The 15,328-nt window shown below is 40.6% G+C and overlaps 1 protein-coding gene across 7 annotated transcripts in view; it reads left to right on the top strand.

The window, feature by feature from the left end:
• The first annotated feature begins 1,983 nt into the window (after positions 1 to 1,983).
• The window catches only part of STXBP5 (syntaxin binding protein 5), a 105,499-nt gene continuing 92,154 nt past the window's right edge, over positions 1,984 to 15,328 (top strand). For 3 of the 7 annotated variants that reach the window (XM_052673026.1, XM_052673006.1, XM_052672988.1), the window contains exons 1-2: positions 1,988 to 2,212; positions 3,862 to 3,959. In XM_052673026.1, the coding sequence (XP_052528986.1) occupies positions 2,060 to 2,212; positions 3,862 to 3,959 (251 nt within the window). In that variant the 5' untranslated portion in view covers positions 1,988 to 2,059. Of the gene's footprint in view, positions 2,213 to 3,861; positions 3,960 to 15,328 lie in introns of all 7 variants that reach the window. The other 4 variants (XM_052673015.1, XM_052672997.1, XM_052672972.1 and 1 more) reach the window with 3 other exon arrangements.

Genomic DNA, 15,328 nt, shown 5'->3' with positions numbered 1-15,328 from the left:
AAGTTCAATCTCTTCTCTAAAAATGTATTATTGATGTATTATTGAGGTAAAGAATGGGTTCAAGGGCTGAGTACACAGCAGATTAAAAAAAAGAAAAAGAAAAAAAAAAAAAGAAAAAAGAAAGTGACTGAAATACGCAAAGAGTGCTTATGGTTTTTAATCCATCAGCAAGTTCTGAAGTTTGTGTCTGTGATTAATATTGCCATAATTAACAAGACTAGTTGTGATACGAATGTTATAGCTGGGAGTGTTTGAAGGACCTGACCTGACATATACTGATAACAGGATTTAGATGGCCTATTAGTTGCAATCTTAAATTTACACTTATGGATTATCTTTACCTGCTACAATCAATGTTTACCATTTAGTCCAACGTAGTTGAGTTTCATTAATTCTCTTCCCAGCTTAATACACTGCAATGATCATCTATGAATAGACTAAAAAATTACACATTAGATTTTACAAACTGTTAGATTAAATATGTACTGGATAATCTAAGATACTGAAATTTCTCTTAAAATGAAATTAGTTCTTACATGAGGTATTTACTGAGTCATTCGTAAGTCTACTTTATTTACAGGATTTTTGCCATCTTTGGAGGCATGCCTTCACATGCTCACCACAATGAGTGGAAGAAGTGTCCAAGGGACCTGGTAACACAGGTGGATAGCTCAGTGAGTTCATCAGGCAGTCGCTTCACAAGAACACGTAAGTTGTCCTGACTGCCTTCCAGCATCCGTACATCACATGTCTGTGTGTAACACAGCTTTAAACTGGTGTGGGATTTACAGGTGTAATCCTCTGGAAGTTTTACTTTTGAGGTTATTATTATGGCTATGTTGCAGCACTTTGATTGCACTTATCCGTCTGTGTGCTCTGTTATGCTGACAGTGCTAACAAAGCACGCCCAGCTACCAGGCTGAAACACTCCTTGTCAACACGGCTTTGGCTTTGCTGGGCGCTGAGCTGGGACGTCTTGAATCACACCTACACAAGCTTCCTCCAACACTGGGCAGTGGTCTAGTTTGTTTTACTTGAAAAGAAAGTTCAGGAAACAAACAGTACCTTCAGAAACATTATGACTGAGGTGCGAATAATAACTGTTACAGGAACGACTGAATAGATTACACAAAAAATGCACTCGAATACTAAATGCACAGCAGAATATGGGCAGCACAACGCGAACCCCTGTCCGCCAGCGGAGAGCGACGCTCGGCAGCTGCTGCCGTGCCCTAACGCGGCCTCGTAACGCGTGGAGGCGGCTCCTCAGCACCGCGTCCGCTTCTCTACGGGTGTCCGCCGAATCGGAGGCGCCGGAGTCGTCCTGCCGACACCGCTCCGCAGCCCCGTCCCCTCCGCACTCCGCGGCGCTGCGGGGGACACCGCGCATCGCCACATCCGGGTGCCGGCCCTCTCTGCACGCATGCGCGGCCGCCGCGCCGCTGTCAGGTTGGGAGCTGCTGCCGCCGCCGCCGCCGCCGCTCCTCCCCGGGGCGCTGCGCTTCCGCGTTGTCAGGCAAGGGGGGCGAGCGCGGGATGGGTGAGGGGGGAGGAGGAGGAGGAGAACGGCGGCGGCGGCGGCCGTGGGGGCGGCCGCCGGCGGCATCCCGCCGGTGACTGGCTGGCGGCACACGCAGCTCCGAGGAGGCGGAGGGTACCCGAGCCGAGGGGAGGGGAACGAGACTGCGGCGGGAGGGAAGCGGCACACGCACCGCACGGACAGCGCACGCACACACGCACACACGCAGGGACGGGTGACAGCGGCGGCCGCGGCCGCCACCATGTGAGGCGAGGCGGGTGGGGGGGCGCGGGCGGGCGGCGCGGTGGGCTGACGGGCTCGTATCTGCTTGGCTCCAGCCTCCGTTCCCCGATGCGGAGCGGCCCCGCGCTGTCGGACTAGCGTCTGGGCCCGTCGCCCTCCCCGCGGGCGGGAGAGCAGCAGCGCGGCCGCCCCCGCACCGCCTCCCTCCCGCCGGGGGCTCGTCTGCCGCCTGCGGGGCGGGCGGCGGCGCCGGGAGCGGCGAGGCCAGCGGAGCGGGCAGCGCCGCCGCCGAGAACCATGAGGAAATTTAACATCAGGAAGGTGCTGGACGGGTTGACGGCGGTCTCCTCCGCCGCCTCGGCGTCGTCCGCCTCGCAGCAGCAGCAGGCGGGGAACAGGGAGAGCGACATCCAGGAGACGCTCCAGTCCGAGCACTTCCAGCTCTGCAAGGTGAACGGCGCGGCTCTGAGGGCCCCGGTCTGCGGGCTCGTGTCGGGAGGGAGGGAGGAAAGAGAAGGCGGGTGCGTGTGCGCGGGGCGACTTCCCGCAGCCATCGCTCCCGGAGAGCTCCAGGGGCCGTCGCCTTTTGGGCTGCGTGATGCGTGTGGTCTCGGTGTTACCGCGGGATGGCTGCGGGTAGGAGCGCTGCCCGGCTGAGTGCGCCCCGTGGTAAGGCGCTGCCAAGGGGGCCGTGGGCTGTGCAGCTCTGTGCTGTTTGGAAACGCTTTCGTGCCGTTCCTTCGCGCCTGGAAAATACTGTGGACGTTCGTGGCCGTTTCGCTGCAGCGTGTTGCCGAGCGGCCGATGCTGCTGTTGCAAGCGTTCTCCTGAGACGGAAGAAAAGTTCCTCTTTTTTTTTTTTTTTTCCTCCCCTTATTTGCTTGTGTGCGATACAAGAACTGCAGTTGGTGGCTGCACGCTTTGGAAAATGATGCAGCGAATTAATCCAGCAGCTGTACCTAGAGGAATAAGAACTGATTTGAATATCAATACCCGTTTTTTATCTTCACAGTGCACCCGTGGCCAAGTGTGATATGGCTGAGCTTGTTTGCGGTTTCTCCTCCTTGCTTTCTGTGGTATTGCAGGCGCTTCTGCCACTTTTACAAGTTGGTCTTGAAGGATGTGGAAAAGAGCAGAGCTTTATTCACTGTGTGAAATACTAAGAGTTGTGGGCTATATCTGCAACTTGGCTGAAGAAGAGAAACATAGCAGAAGTTTGCTATGCTGTGATGAGGTCCTTAATAACCCTGCTTTCAATGAAGGTTTTGAAATGGAAAAGCTGCTGTTTGTGTGGCTCTCACTGTACACCTGAGAAGGAAGGAAGAATAGGTGGTGTTCCTATTGTTCTTGATTCTGATTGATTGCAGCAAGAGAACTGCAGTGGAGTTACTGCTTGGTCAATTACCAAATTAGTCTTGGCCAATCAGAAACCTAAATGTGTGAAGAGCTTCATTTTTATTTATTTATTGATTTTAATTCCTTGGTTAAAGGTTCTTGCTTTGTTTTGAAGGGTGGGGATTTTGTTTTTGTCTGATTTCAGGAGATATTTGGATTCATTAATTTTGGATGGAAGCAGAGGTTGAGAAACGTGTGGAGGCTGGGTTGCTGGGTTTTTTTGGGAAGGTGTTGAGAGGTTGCACTGTCATATGGGGCCTGTTGGAGTGAGATGGAGGCAATTCTCTGAAAAGCGAGGGTGGTAATTTGTAGCAGTTCTGATGGCAGATCTGGCTTTGTTTCCAAACTTCCTAGGAACAACTCAGGCTTTAATTGTTTACTGCCTTTGTTAGGGCTGAAAATAGGAATAATCAGAAAAGAAAGTAAATGAAAAAATAAAATGCCTTGCTGATACAGTCTTTGTACAGTGATAATGCAAAATTAACATTAAGTTTTAGCAAGTGAGTGACTGTGTTGATGTAAAAATATATATGTATATTTTTTATAGTTCTTTCTTACAAGACAGCAGTTAGTCTGTTATTAAAACGCTATGGTTCCTTAATTGTCATTGACACTGAATTTCATTCCCTAACATATGATATTGATTCTGTTTATTTTTGGTCTGCTGCTCGTTCCATCATCGCTACGGTGCACTGACTTGTTAGACTGTACGCCATGGTTTCCCCTATCAACCTTCAGCCCTGGCATTTGATCCTGTTCAGAAAATACTGGCCATCGGGACCCAGACTGGAGCATTAAGACTGTATCCTTTCCTATTCTGAAAAGGAAATCAGTGTACCTCACACAAGAGATGCCTTCATTCAGCTGCTGGAGTTGCTCCAACATGTTGTGGGAACCAGGTATGCAGGAGGGCAAGAAGGCCTGTGTGCTGTTGACAGGTGGCTTGATTCTTCTGCTTATTCCATATCAGTTCAAGTTGTGTTCATGTTATGAGAGGTATGGCTGCTTAGTTCCCATCATCTCAAGCTAAGATATGCATTTTGTAGAGGGCTACCAATGCACTGACAATTCATGGCAGCTGACTATGCATCTAAAGAGAGGCTTGGTCTGAGATCTTTTTCACTGTATTGCTTTATCCAGTGGAATTCTAAAATGCCATGTTCCTTTTTTTGGTTGTGGTTTTTTGTTGGCTTTACTCTTGAGAGAAGTGTCACAATACTGTGGTTACTTATTACCACTTCTGTGTTGCAAACACTGGCTTCAAGTGGGATGCTAGGGGGTGAAGAGATGGTATCTCACTGATGGTTTGCAAGCAACTGAGGTGAGCAGACTGAATTTATGGAATAAACCAACAGTAACCCCACTACTTTCTGTACGCTAAAAAGTGCCATGTGTTTGTACCCAAACTGTACCATATCCATATGGTACTATCCAAGCAACCTAATAACATGTGTTTCAACTTCATTTTAAAAGAAGGTGCCTTGTAGAGTCATTAATCTACACTGCTACTGCCTAAACTTTACTTCTTAGCAGATTAGAATGAGTTGAAATCTCTGCTGTCCTGAAGCTGCATGAACTCTGACATTTTTGGAAAAGGCTTAGGCCATTTTGCTAGAAAAATTGAGTTAATCCTCTTTAAACTGCAGGTACATCTCATAATTCTCTTATGCCTTGTACTTATATTTCTCTGCAAGTAGACATTGTTTTGTTTGTTCTGTAACATCACCATCCTGTCCAAGATTGATTGTATTAAAAGCGTTATCTTTTACAAGTTGAAAAGGTAAAACTTCAGCATTAAATCAGAGGCTGAACTGAAGTATCTTGTCTGATGCTGTAATGTTATGAATTCTCAAGGTCTCAACATAAAACTGTAGTGACCCTGCAATGTTCTCAGTGCCATATTTAAAACTACAGTTAATAAATTTTAGTTCTTTAAAAGGTGAGGTATTCCATTTAAATGGAAAAGGGAGGGTATGTGGTGTTACAGTTGTTTGATATTCTCATATTGGTAGAATGGATGAGAGAACGAAAAGAAACTTAAAGGAAGGACTGGGGTTGGTGGGAGAGAACAAAATGCAAGGATTTAGAGCTTGCTTGCAGGTAGTCTGGGGTGATACAACATTGCAGGTTGGCTGATGATGGCTTGATTAAAAACCTGTTTACTGGCACTTTGCTGTGACTACACCTGTCATTTCTCTGAGTGTGAATTGTTTCTCAAATAATCAAGATAAGTCCAGCAGGATCGTGAGGGAAGCAACAGAGTTACTGTGAGGAAGCAGCATAACTAGTAACAGAAGATTTATTTCTGAAGGGAAGAAGTTTCACACAGGTTGCAATATTTGAGTTCCTTGTTGAAGATGAGTGTCCTCGGTACTGACTTTTAGATTTGGAAGAAATGTTTTAAAGCCTATTGTTTAGCCTGATGGGTTAGCATAGTAAGCCATCAGTGCTGTGTTGTATCTTCTGTGGTTGCTTACTCTTTGGGAGGAGGGAGAGGTGTGGGCAGAAGGATGGATTCAGGTAAACTTGAAATGTTAAACCAGCCTCTCAGTTTCTGCCTAGCGAAACCTAGAAAGAACAGCCTTTGGGAAGGAGTGAAACTTGCAGAAGCTGTTTTTCACCCTAGTGCTGATGGATAAAAAGAACGACAAAGTTCTTGTTGACCTATAGGGTAACTTACCAAGGTTTTTACTGACAATATCTTTTATGCAAGGATTAATTACAGTGGGAGCCACTTTTTAGAGCTGTAGAAGAGTATCTTATGAAATGAGATGTGCAGTAGAAAGAGTGTGAGTCACTAAGGAGATATTCATTAGGAACTAAATCCTAAAAGTGGAAGGAAAGTCAGTTTTCATTTTCTTCTGTTATGAGTATATAGGAGTAAAGGAAGGATAATGCTTCATTCGTTGCCTACCAGCAGATGGAAGTTGGGTATTAATGTTTTCCTTGCATCATCAAGTGTAGACACATCAGGCTTTCAGGTCCTTTCTATTGCAAATAGGTGGTATGATCAATTTTGCAGGAACAGTTACAAGTTCCTTTTTTTTTTTGAGAGGATATTAAGTATAAAATGTTCTTAAATAAAGTAATGCACTAACCTGTTTCAGATTTCATTAATATGTAAAGAAATCAGTACTACAGTCCTGAGCATTTAATGACCTAACCTCTTCATAGAACTTGTTCTCTGCATTTGAGCAATTTTCAATTCAGTTATTTTAACTTCAAAAACCAGTGTTGTTTGAAAAAGATTCATGTGAGCACGAATTTTCTTAATCGTTCTCCCGTCTCATTCTTAATTATGAGGACTCTGGAGGTATTTGTCCATAAAAATGCATTTTTCTTTCACTAATACTGTTATCTCAACTATTGGTACAGTGACCGTAACATCAGAACTAAAACTTTTTCTAAAGAATGAAAATCTGTTGATAGACATACACTGTTTTTGTATATTTATCAAACAGAGGCAAATGAGGACAAAATGACATCAACGTAGTATTAAGCTCTCTGAATCCAATTGTGCAAGTGGAAATACTAAAGTGCAGAATGTGTGTTTAACCAATCAGACTGGAAGGACAATTACCACTTCATTAACATTTTGTCCCTGATCTTTATCAGTTAAATTCAGAGGAGAGCATCGTGGAGTTAATGTACTGAAGACAGAACTCTGCCACTGCATGCCCATAAGCAGCAGTCTTAAGAAGTCCCTAAAAGCACCAGAATGACACTACTTTTAGGTACTGTAAGCTTGTGTGCCATCAAGGTGGTAGTCTGAGTACTCACTGCCCCTCTTGATTTCAATTCCAGGGTTACTCAGAAATATTTCTAATTCGAACTTAGGTAGGAGGCTTAAAAGCAAATGTTTCTGAAGCAGGCTGCTGTAAGTTGAATATTATCTTTAATAGAAATGAACATTTTGAGCGATCAGTGTGATTGTTCTTCCTTTTATTCCATTTTTGGCTATAAAGGAAGATCCTGTTTTGTTGGTTTTTATGTTGAGAAAAGTCAGTGTGTAGCTTAGTAGAATACAAACCTGAAGAGCTGTCAGATATTGGACCCACTGCACTTGACATAGAATACCCAGCCGGTATGAGCATTCTCTCTGGTATCAGGATCCCTCAAAAGTAATTGAGGAGCTTAATTCTGTTTTCTGTTTTGCAGAGAAGATTGAATGATGAGATAAGAACAAGAGTAGATGCACACTTGAGTGGCATTAAAAACTTAAATTTACTTATCTTGCAAACGCAATTATCTGTTTGCTGTGATCTACTTGTTCTTCTGAGCTCATTGTGTTGACTGAAGGACACTCATTCCATATGGTTGAAGTGTTTTGAGTCTTGGCTGGTGGCTTGATCTTTGTGGCATTTCAGTTTCAGGCTTTTTTCTTTTTCTTTTTTCGGTTGCATTCCCCGCAAGGAACAACTTTCTCACTGTTTATCAATGTCAAATTTCAATAGTCAGCATAAGTTTTTGATAGCAACACTTGTCACTGTGGATATTGACTTCTCCATATGTAAACCATCTAGCTGGTTTTAGTGTGGTTTTGCTGTCACCTTTTGGTCTCTTGTTCCAAATATGTTAGATAGAGAGCTACAAAATGTTCATCTGTGTTTCTTTCCTGGATGTATTTGAATCATGAAAGCAGGACGCATAGTCCAGAGTATCTAAGAAGTTTCATCCATAATAATTGTCTGTGCTTTTTTTCCCAGCACATACTCAAAGCCTCCTAATGAGGCTCTAGGTCTAATGCACAGCACAGTGCAATTGGGCTGACTCCACTGCCTTGCACCCTGATGGCTTTCAGTGTCAATGGACAATGATGTCTGCTTCTATGCTGTCAGTTACTGTTGCTCTTTCATTTAAGAGTCCCTCTAGAAGTCAAGCATGAACTGAACACATTAGCATTTAAACTGTAAACAAATTTGAGAAAGGTGAAAAAAAAAGCTCTTCAGGATTTGTCTGTCTTCAGGATGTTATCTCCTCAAATTTTACATCACTAATTTTACAGGGCTCTGGACTTGAAAACAAACAGATAAGCTCAGATGACTATGATAGGAAGTATGATAGCTAAAGCAGATAATTTGAAGGAAACCTGCTGTTTAACTACTCCATCTTTAACTAGGTATTTAGTTTTCTATGCTTCAATTTCTCGACAGCAAAACTAGGACAGTGTATCAAGTAAGTCATGTTTTGATTGCCTGCCAACATGCAAGTGGTATTTTTATTGGTACTTAATATCTAAAAAAAAAAAAAAGAAAAAAAGAAAAAGGTCGTTTGCAGCTTGCCTCTCAGTTTCTCTCATGATGGAAAGAATTCTAAAAGTAAGACTACTTCCACTAGAAGGCCTTGAAAATAAAATACTAGTAGAGTAAGTGTTAGGTGCCTTTCACACTGACTAAACTACGGCTAGGACATTTTACTTTCAAGCAGAAAGGGCTATAATCTTGTTTGTTTTTTTTTTGTGTTCTTTTCACGTTGCAAACTCAGTTCACAGGAAGGAGAAGAATTGAGTTGTTTGTCATTTTGTCAGTAAATATCTGAAAATTTCAGTCATTCTGAATGTCAGCATCTGTTCATTTCCCCCCATTCTTTTCAGCAGTAGAAGAAGATGGTTATATAAACAAATGGCTGAAATTTTCATATGAGGCATGTAAAACTTGCTTTCTGTAACTTCTATTCTCTGGCCTTTATGAGAAGAGCTTGCAACTGTTATTCTTTGATCAAAATAACTCAAAGCCTGAATATGTGAGTCCATGCAGTTTCTGATGAAATGTTTGTTAGAGCATCTGGATAGTTTTGCTGTAGATGTATACCATAAAATTCAAGCAATTCAGTGAAATCTCTGAAGCTGTGAGAAAATCCTATTTTAAACTTGTGACTTTATACCCATTAAAAATACTTTTTCCTTTGAATTGTTCAAGTACAGAAGGAAATCTAGTTGATTGGTTTCTGTTTTCTTTATCTTCGTACTGAAACATCAAATTGTTTTTATTTGGCTGTTGGCTTTTGGTTTTTTTTTTTCAAGTACTTCTTGACCTGCTCTTTTTCCCTTTCTGGGTGCAGGACACCTGAGCAATGCCTGGAGTTCTGTTTGCATTATTCAGAACAAAGCTTTCAGTTTTCCAGACCAAGCATCAAGTTGTACAGTTGACAGTGCTTTAGGTGGGAGACTAGAGCAGCTGAACTTGAGAAATTCTGTCTAGCCTAAATTATTCTGATTTTTATCTATGTTGTGAATCTACTGAACTCAAACTGTGCTATTTTTTTTGTGTGTGTGTAACAAGTATTTGGTTTGTTGACATTTGTATGCTGAATGAAGTTTCAATCCACGTGTGTAGTCTTCTGGAATTTGAACAAATTTTCTTGTTTAAAGTAGGGTGCGTCAATAAAGCCTCTAAAAATCCTATAGTAGTGTCATGTCAGTGCAACTCTGTGATTAACTATTAATAAGAGAACGTTCACTGACTACATCATCATCCAGTTCATGTAGAGGAGTAGTTTAAAAACGAAATGTACTTTGGTTGTAGCATACATTAATCTTATCACATTTCTGTTTCTATAAATACACCATATTTCTTATCACCTCTTTCAACTCCTATTTCATATGACTATCATTAGTGCTCATGCAGCTTGCTTTCAGTGGGGAAAAATCTCCCTCTTCTTAAGGAAGAAAATCAACTGACCTCTGAATGTTTTGGAGTGAAATGAGGCCAAAATGATGGTACAGTGTGATGCACAACTCTTAAAAAAGCAAGGATTTATGGCAAGTTAATCCTACACAGATAAAGCTGACTGAATTCTTCATAATATGCAGGATAGCGTGCTTCTTAAATTAATAGTTGCATGGTGATAATTCATAAAAGCAAGTAAATTGCATGTGTCTCCTGTTTGAAGCATTATCACTTGTATTGCATTTCTACAAAGCAAGAGATCGGAATAACATTTATTGTTCCTGAGTAGCTGAAGCATAATTCATTGGATCTCGTACTGTAAATTATGAAAATGAATCTTGGAATGAAATCTCTCTTCCAGTGTTGTAGCTATTTTACTGGCGAAGTGGATTTCTAACGCAGCTAGAAACTTTCTGGGCCATAGAGTGCTTGGGGAGGAGTGTGCTTGGAAAGTGTGTGAAGTTTTCAAGGCTGCAGGTTTTACTGTGGCATTTGTGAAGTTTGTTTCCTTGGATCTCCAAACTATTGATAGGCGTATCACTGAGGTGATACAACTCTGTGTTATGATATTATCTATCCTTATAGAACTGAAGCAGAATTTTAGGGTAAAATGTAACAGGAAATTGGACAGCTGGGACCCAGCTTAGGCTTTCAGGCTTCTGGTACAGCACCCAGTGAATTGAACTCTTAATTTGTAATTTCACTGGATTAGTTGTTTCTCAGTCACTGTGGAAGGGCTTTTAGAACTGAAGTAGCATTATTGCTGCAGGAGAATAAATGAGCAATTACAGTAGAGTTGTGGCTGGAAAAATAGAAGTGGCTCATGATTTGAGATGTGATAAAGCTTGAAAGTACAAATTAAGATTGTAAGCCTTTCCTAACAAAACTTCCTGTTCAGCAGAAATATGTAACTGCGTTAGATTTCTTCTAAAAGCCCCGTGCTCTGTATTCTTATAAAGGCTTCATGAAGCAAAGCTGAACGTTCTTACAGAGTGTCTTTAGAATGATCAGAGGTGCACGCAGTTATTACTTTCTAGTATCTTTTTGCTCCTCTCGAGTCTCAGAATCACCCAGTGTTTTTTTGTTTCTTGGTTTTCTGGAGCAGTGAAACACATTACTTGTCAGAGTTCCCACAGCACGTTTATTTTTGTAGGGTTATCTCTGTAGCATCTCAGTGGAGGAAAAACAAAATGGAATCAAACTGTTAAATTATTACATTCTATATGAACTTTAAGAAAACTGGAAAACTTATGTTGTAGGAACTTTGTCCTTAACTTTAGCTATCTGGTAATGGTTTAGCATTTGGAGTTTTAAAAAAAAAAAAAAAAAGAAAAAAAAAAAAGAGTATTAAGCAGTTCTGAGAAAATACATGTTGCGCTAAGTTGGTATCTTTAATCTCTTGAGTCTCCTCTTTTCTACTTGCTGTTCTTGATATTGCTTATCTTGGAGTGCATCGATCATTCTAATTTCTTTGAAAAATGCTGCTCTTAAAGTGCATCTGGTTAAGCAAACAAGACTAATTCTCCAGAGATCTAATTCTTTGACAAAGTGTATTTCTGTTTGCTGGCCTGAAAAATAAGTTTATGGTACCAGCGCTCATCCGCAGTCGTCGTTTGTTACCTGCAGGCAGCACACATTCAGTCAACTTCAGAAGTTATTTTACTGAACCTATCTTTGAATTGCTGTATCATAGTTGATACCTGAATGCTATTCAGAATGCTTTTAGTGTTCAACTGGTAGTACTTTAATGACCTTAGAAGCGTTGACACTTCTGTCGTGTGCACTCGATAATAATGCAGCTCGTGAGTTTATCCAAGAGAATACTAAGTTACTACTTGTTTTGACTTCCAGTGCAAATACAGTAAAATTCTACTGACGTAATTTAAACTTCTGGCAGTGATATTTGCATCACTGAATTTAGATGCATTGAAAAATGATTCTTATAAGTAGGTAGAACTGAAATATTTCACTAATGGGAACTGTGGTAGAATGATACAGTTCCTTAGATGATTGTATGTATGAGAGTATGTAGCAGTTCTCTCTTCTAGAGATTTGTGCTGCGTCCTAATTCATCTTGATTTTTACAGTGCTTTCATGAAAGTACTTTTTCTGTGGCTGTTGTTTAGCCCAATCTGACATTGATGTCTTGTTTAAGATTCTCTGCCACAAATGAGAATTGTTTAGTCTTGCAGTTCAAATCTCTCCTGGTAAGGTATGCTTGCTTTTCTGTCTGAGTTCTGTACGGCTTGGTGACAGCCTTGATTTGCATAATAGTAATTCTGACTTCATCATTTCCTGCAAATACCTGATCTATTGTGAATCCATAAGCTTCTCCTTTTTTAAAAATTATACTAGGTTTAGTGCTTTTATTAGCATAGCTATATCAGCTGATGGTTTAGAGCAATTCTTAAACATTATTAGTTGCAGTTTTTTGCTTATATACAGTTTTCACTAGTTATTTGTCCATAGTAATTATGGCCTGCATTGGTGCTCCCATAATCCAGGATTTTTTTGTTCACTTCAAGCTTTGTCTTAAATGTCAAGAGCAGTGAAGGTAGGTGAAACTTCAAATGTGTCCTCTGTTAGCACAGAGAACAAAGTAGAATATTAAATGTTCTGAAGATTGCTAGGTTATGCTGACTGAGCTAATTGAAACGTGTGAAATGCATTTTTTGTTTTAAGTGAGGCTGGGCTTGAAATACTTGACAAAGTACTGTGTTGTCTGAAGTGTTGCTGTTTGCAAAATCCTCTACTTGATCTCTGTTTTATAGAGAAGTTTCTTTTGATAGGAATAACTACTTGGTATCTTTTCTTCATCTGTTAATCTCATTGGATGTCATTGGATCTTTATTTCACAAATGCCTTGAGAAGGTAGTAGAAAATCTGTCCTTTTTTTCTGAGCAACTTGAAGCTTATTTTCTTTTTATAATTGAGATAAAATAATTGCAGTGGCTATTCCACTTTCAGAACAATTCTTAATAAGTCTCATTCAAATTAGGCACCATTCATGAGAGCAACACACGTGGAGAGGGGTGAGAGAGGTGCTCTTAGGTTCTCCACCAAGAAGGCTGTAGCTCACCCTTTCATGAGGCTTTTCTCATGGATTTTCTAAGAATGAAATGTCTTGTTCTGCTCCCGTATTCTCTTGAAGTATTCGCAGGAGTTGCCTTATCTTTGGAAAAGCAGGTAGCTGATTAAAGTATACAATGCAAGCAAGGCCTCTGCCTGGTGAACTGCTGTCTTAGTTCATGTGTTTCATGTGTTTCCAGCAGAGAAGTGCGTTGCATAACCTCTTGAGGTTACTTCCAGGCATGTACTCTGTATGTGTGTGATTAACACTAAATCTTTGGTTCATGTTAAAATGAAATATTTAATAGAACAGCCACCTAAAAGGACGATTCAGCTGATCCTGTCTCTTTCTGGCCTAGTAACACCAACTCAGTCAGCAGCAGCAGATGGACAAAAGCAATTTGATTTTTTTCTACTTGCTCTTTAGGGAAGAAGAATAGAATGTTAAATTTTGGTGATAACTTACTGTTAAATTGACAGGATTAACTTGCTTGTATTTGTTTAGCATATGCTCTATCCAGTCTTACTACCTCGTTAAAAAGAACAGATGTTCATCTTCACAGTTGAAAAACATTCTTGACTGAACTTTGTAGTGTTGGTATTAAAGCTTTAGTGATGCTTATTAATATACAGTGAGCTACATAACAATAATCTGTGCAGCATTCCCTTTGTAAGTGTACAAAACTAATGTAGTAGTCTGGTACAGTGAAATTCACTTCACAATCACCTTTAAATGCCAGATAAAAAAGAAAACCACAAAAATCAGCAAAACACGACTCTTTCCACTGCTTTTCCCTCTCACCCTTCTCCCCACCCCACCCCTTCACACCTCAACATTAATACATTTCCATTTAAGTGACTAATATATAGAGATTTCTTACTGGTAGGATGAATATCCCCCTCAGTTGTTAAAATAATTAGGTGAGAAATGCAACATTTTTTGGAAGAAATCTGAATGAGTTGTTAGGCTCGAGAAAAGAGATTAAATAGCCTACCTCTTTAAAGTAAAATATTGAAATACTATGACATTCATTCAGAATACTATTTTTTAAAACAAAACACCTTGTTTTCTACTTTCTGTTAAAAAGCATGAACACCTGCAGCCACACAAACTGGGAAAAAGAAAACAAACAACTTAAGTTTCAAACTATTAAATTTTCTAAAATGTTTCTGGCTGGCTTGAAATTGAATTTGAACCTACTCTCTACCTGTTTTCTTTCAAGCATTGCCTGTGGAAGTATAAAAGTACTGTGAATTACTTGAGTAGTCAAAGGGATTGTAAGGAAAAAATAAAAGGAGTGGGTGGTGAAAGTAATGTAGAGTGGAATTTATACATGCTGTAGAGGATGCTTGAGGAAGAGGCAGAAAGAGTTAACTTATTTACCTTTCTTCCTTTACTTAAGTAGCAAAGGACAGAAACTTTAACTTTAGAATGATGGCAGCTTAAAGGAACCATTTGTTTTGTTTTCCATATGAGCATTCCGTCAACAAATTCCAGATCAAATAAATGCTGCTCTTAGGCAGTAGAGGTGAATTGTGGAGAATGCTGGCATTTGTTGAGCAAACTCTCTCCAGAGATCATCGAGTCCAACCCCCCTGCCAAAGCAGGTTCCCTACACCAGGTCACACAAATAGGTGTCCAGGCGGGTCTTGAACATCTCCAGAGAAGGAGACTCCACAACCTCCCTGGACAGCCTGTTCCACTGAATTTCAGTGTATAACCTTGTTCTACTAGTTGTTCTACTAGTTTGTGATGGACTTGTGCATAACAATGAATTCTGTCATTTCCAGACCATTTTTGGTGACATTTGTGCAGCCTCTTTACCTCCTGTAGTTTTCTATAAAGAAAATGGAATGAAACTTGGCAAAGATGCGTATGGAATGCAGTGAAATTACTTGTAATGCATACAATGTAGTATTAGTGCTAACAGCCATAAACAGTTTTGTTACTTCAGGGTGAAAATACAGCTCTACAGCACTAATTAAAAAAAAAAAAAAAAAAGCCTAACCTATACTCATCTATAAATACATAGGCTCAGCATAGCTGGTGTATTTGCGGGTTAGTTGTTAGTAAGACAAACAAACAAAAAAAACCACCAATAAAAGTTGGAACGTGTTATCTGTTTGATCTCATGCTTTGTGGAACAGACCTGTGTTTAGAGTGAACTTTTGATTTAAAGCTGGCTCATTTTAATATCTGCAATTACAGTTCCAAAGTTGCCAGAAATCTGGTGTTGTATAATTTAAGCATGAGTATTCGATAGTCACTGACTAACTAAAATTGTAATTTTAATGAGTTTGCTCCATTCCAAGACAGCTAAAAACGCCGCCATTATTGCTATTGCACCTGAGGGTCAGGTCATCTAACTTGGCATAGTAAGCATGTGAGTGATCACTATAAACAGTTCACAAAATTATAGAACATCATGAGTTG

This window comes from Tympanuchus pallidicinctus, unplaced genomic scaffold (assembly GCF_026119805.1).
Source record: "Tympanuchus pallidicinctus isolate F22 unplaced genomic scaffold, pur_lepc_1.0 scaffold1, whole genome shotgun sequence".
In the NCBI taxonomy this organism is placed as follows: domain Eukaryota; kingdom Metazoa; phylum Chordata; class Aves; order Galliformes; family Phasianidae; genus Tympanuchus; species Tympanuchus pallidicinctus.
The sequence above is the reverse complement of the archived record's forward strand: the minus strand, read 5'-3'. Positions and strand labels throughout refer to the sequence as shown.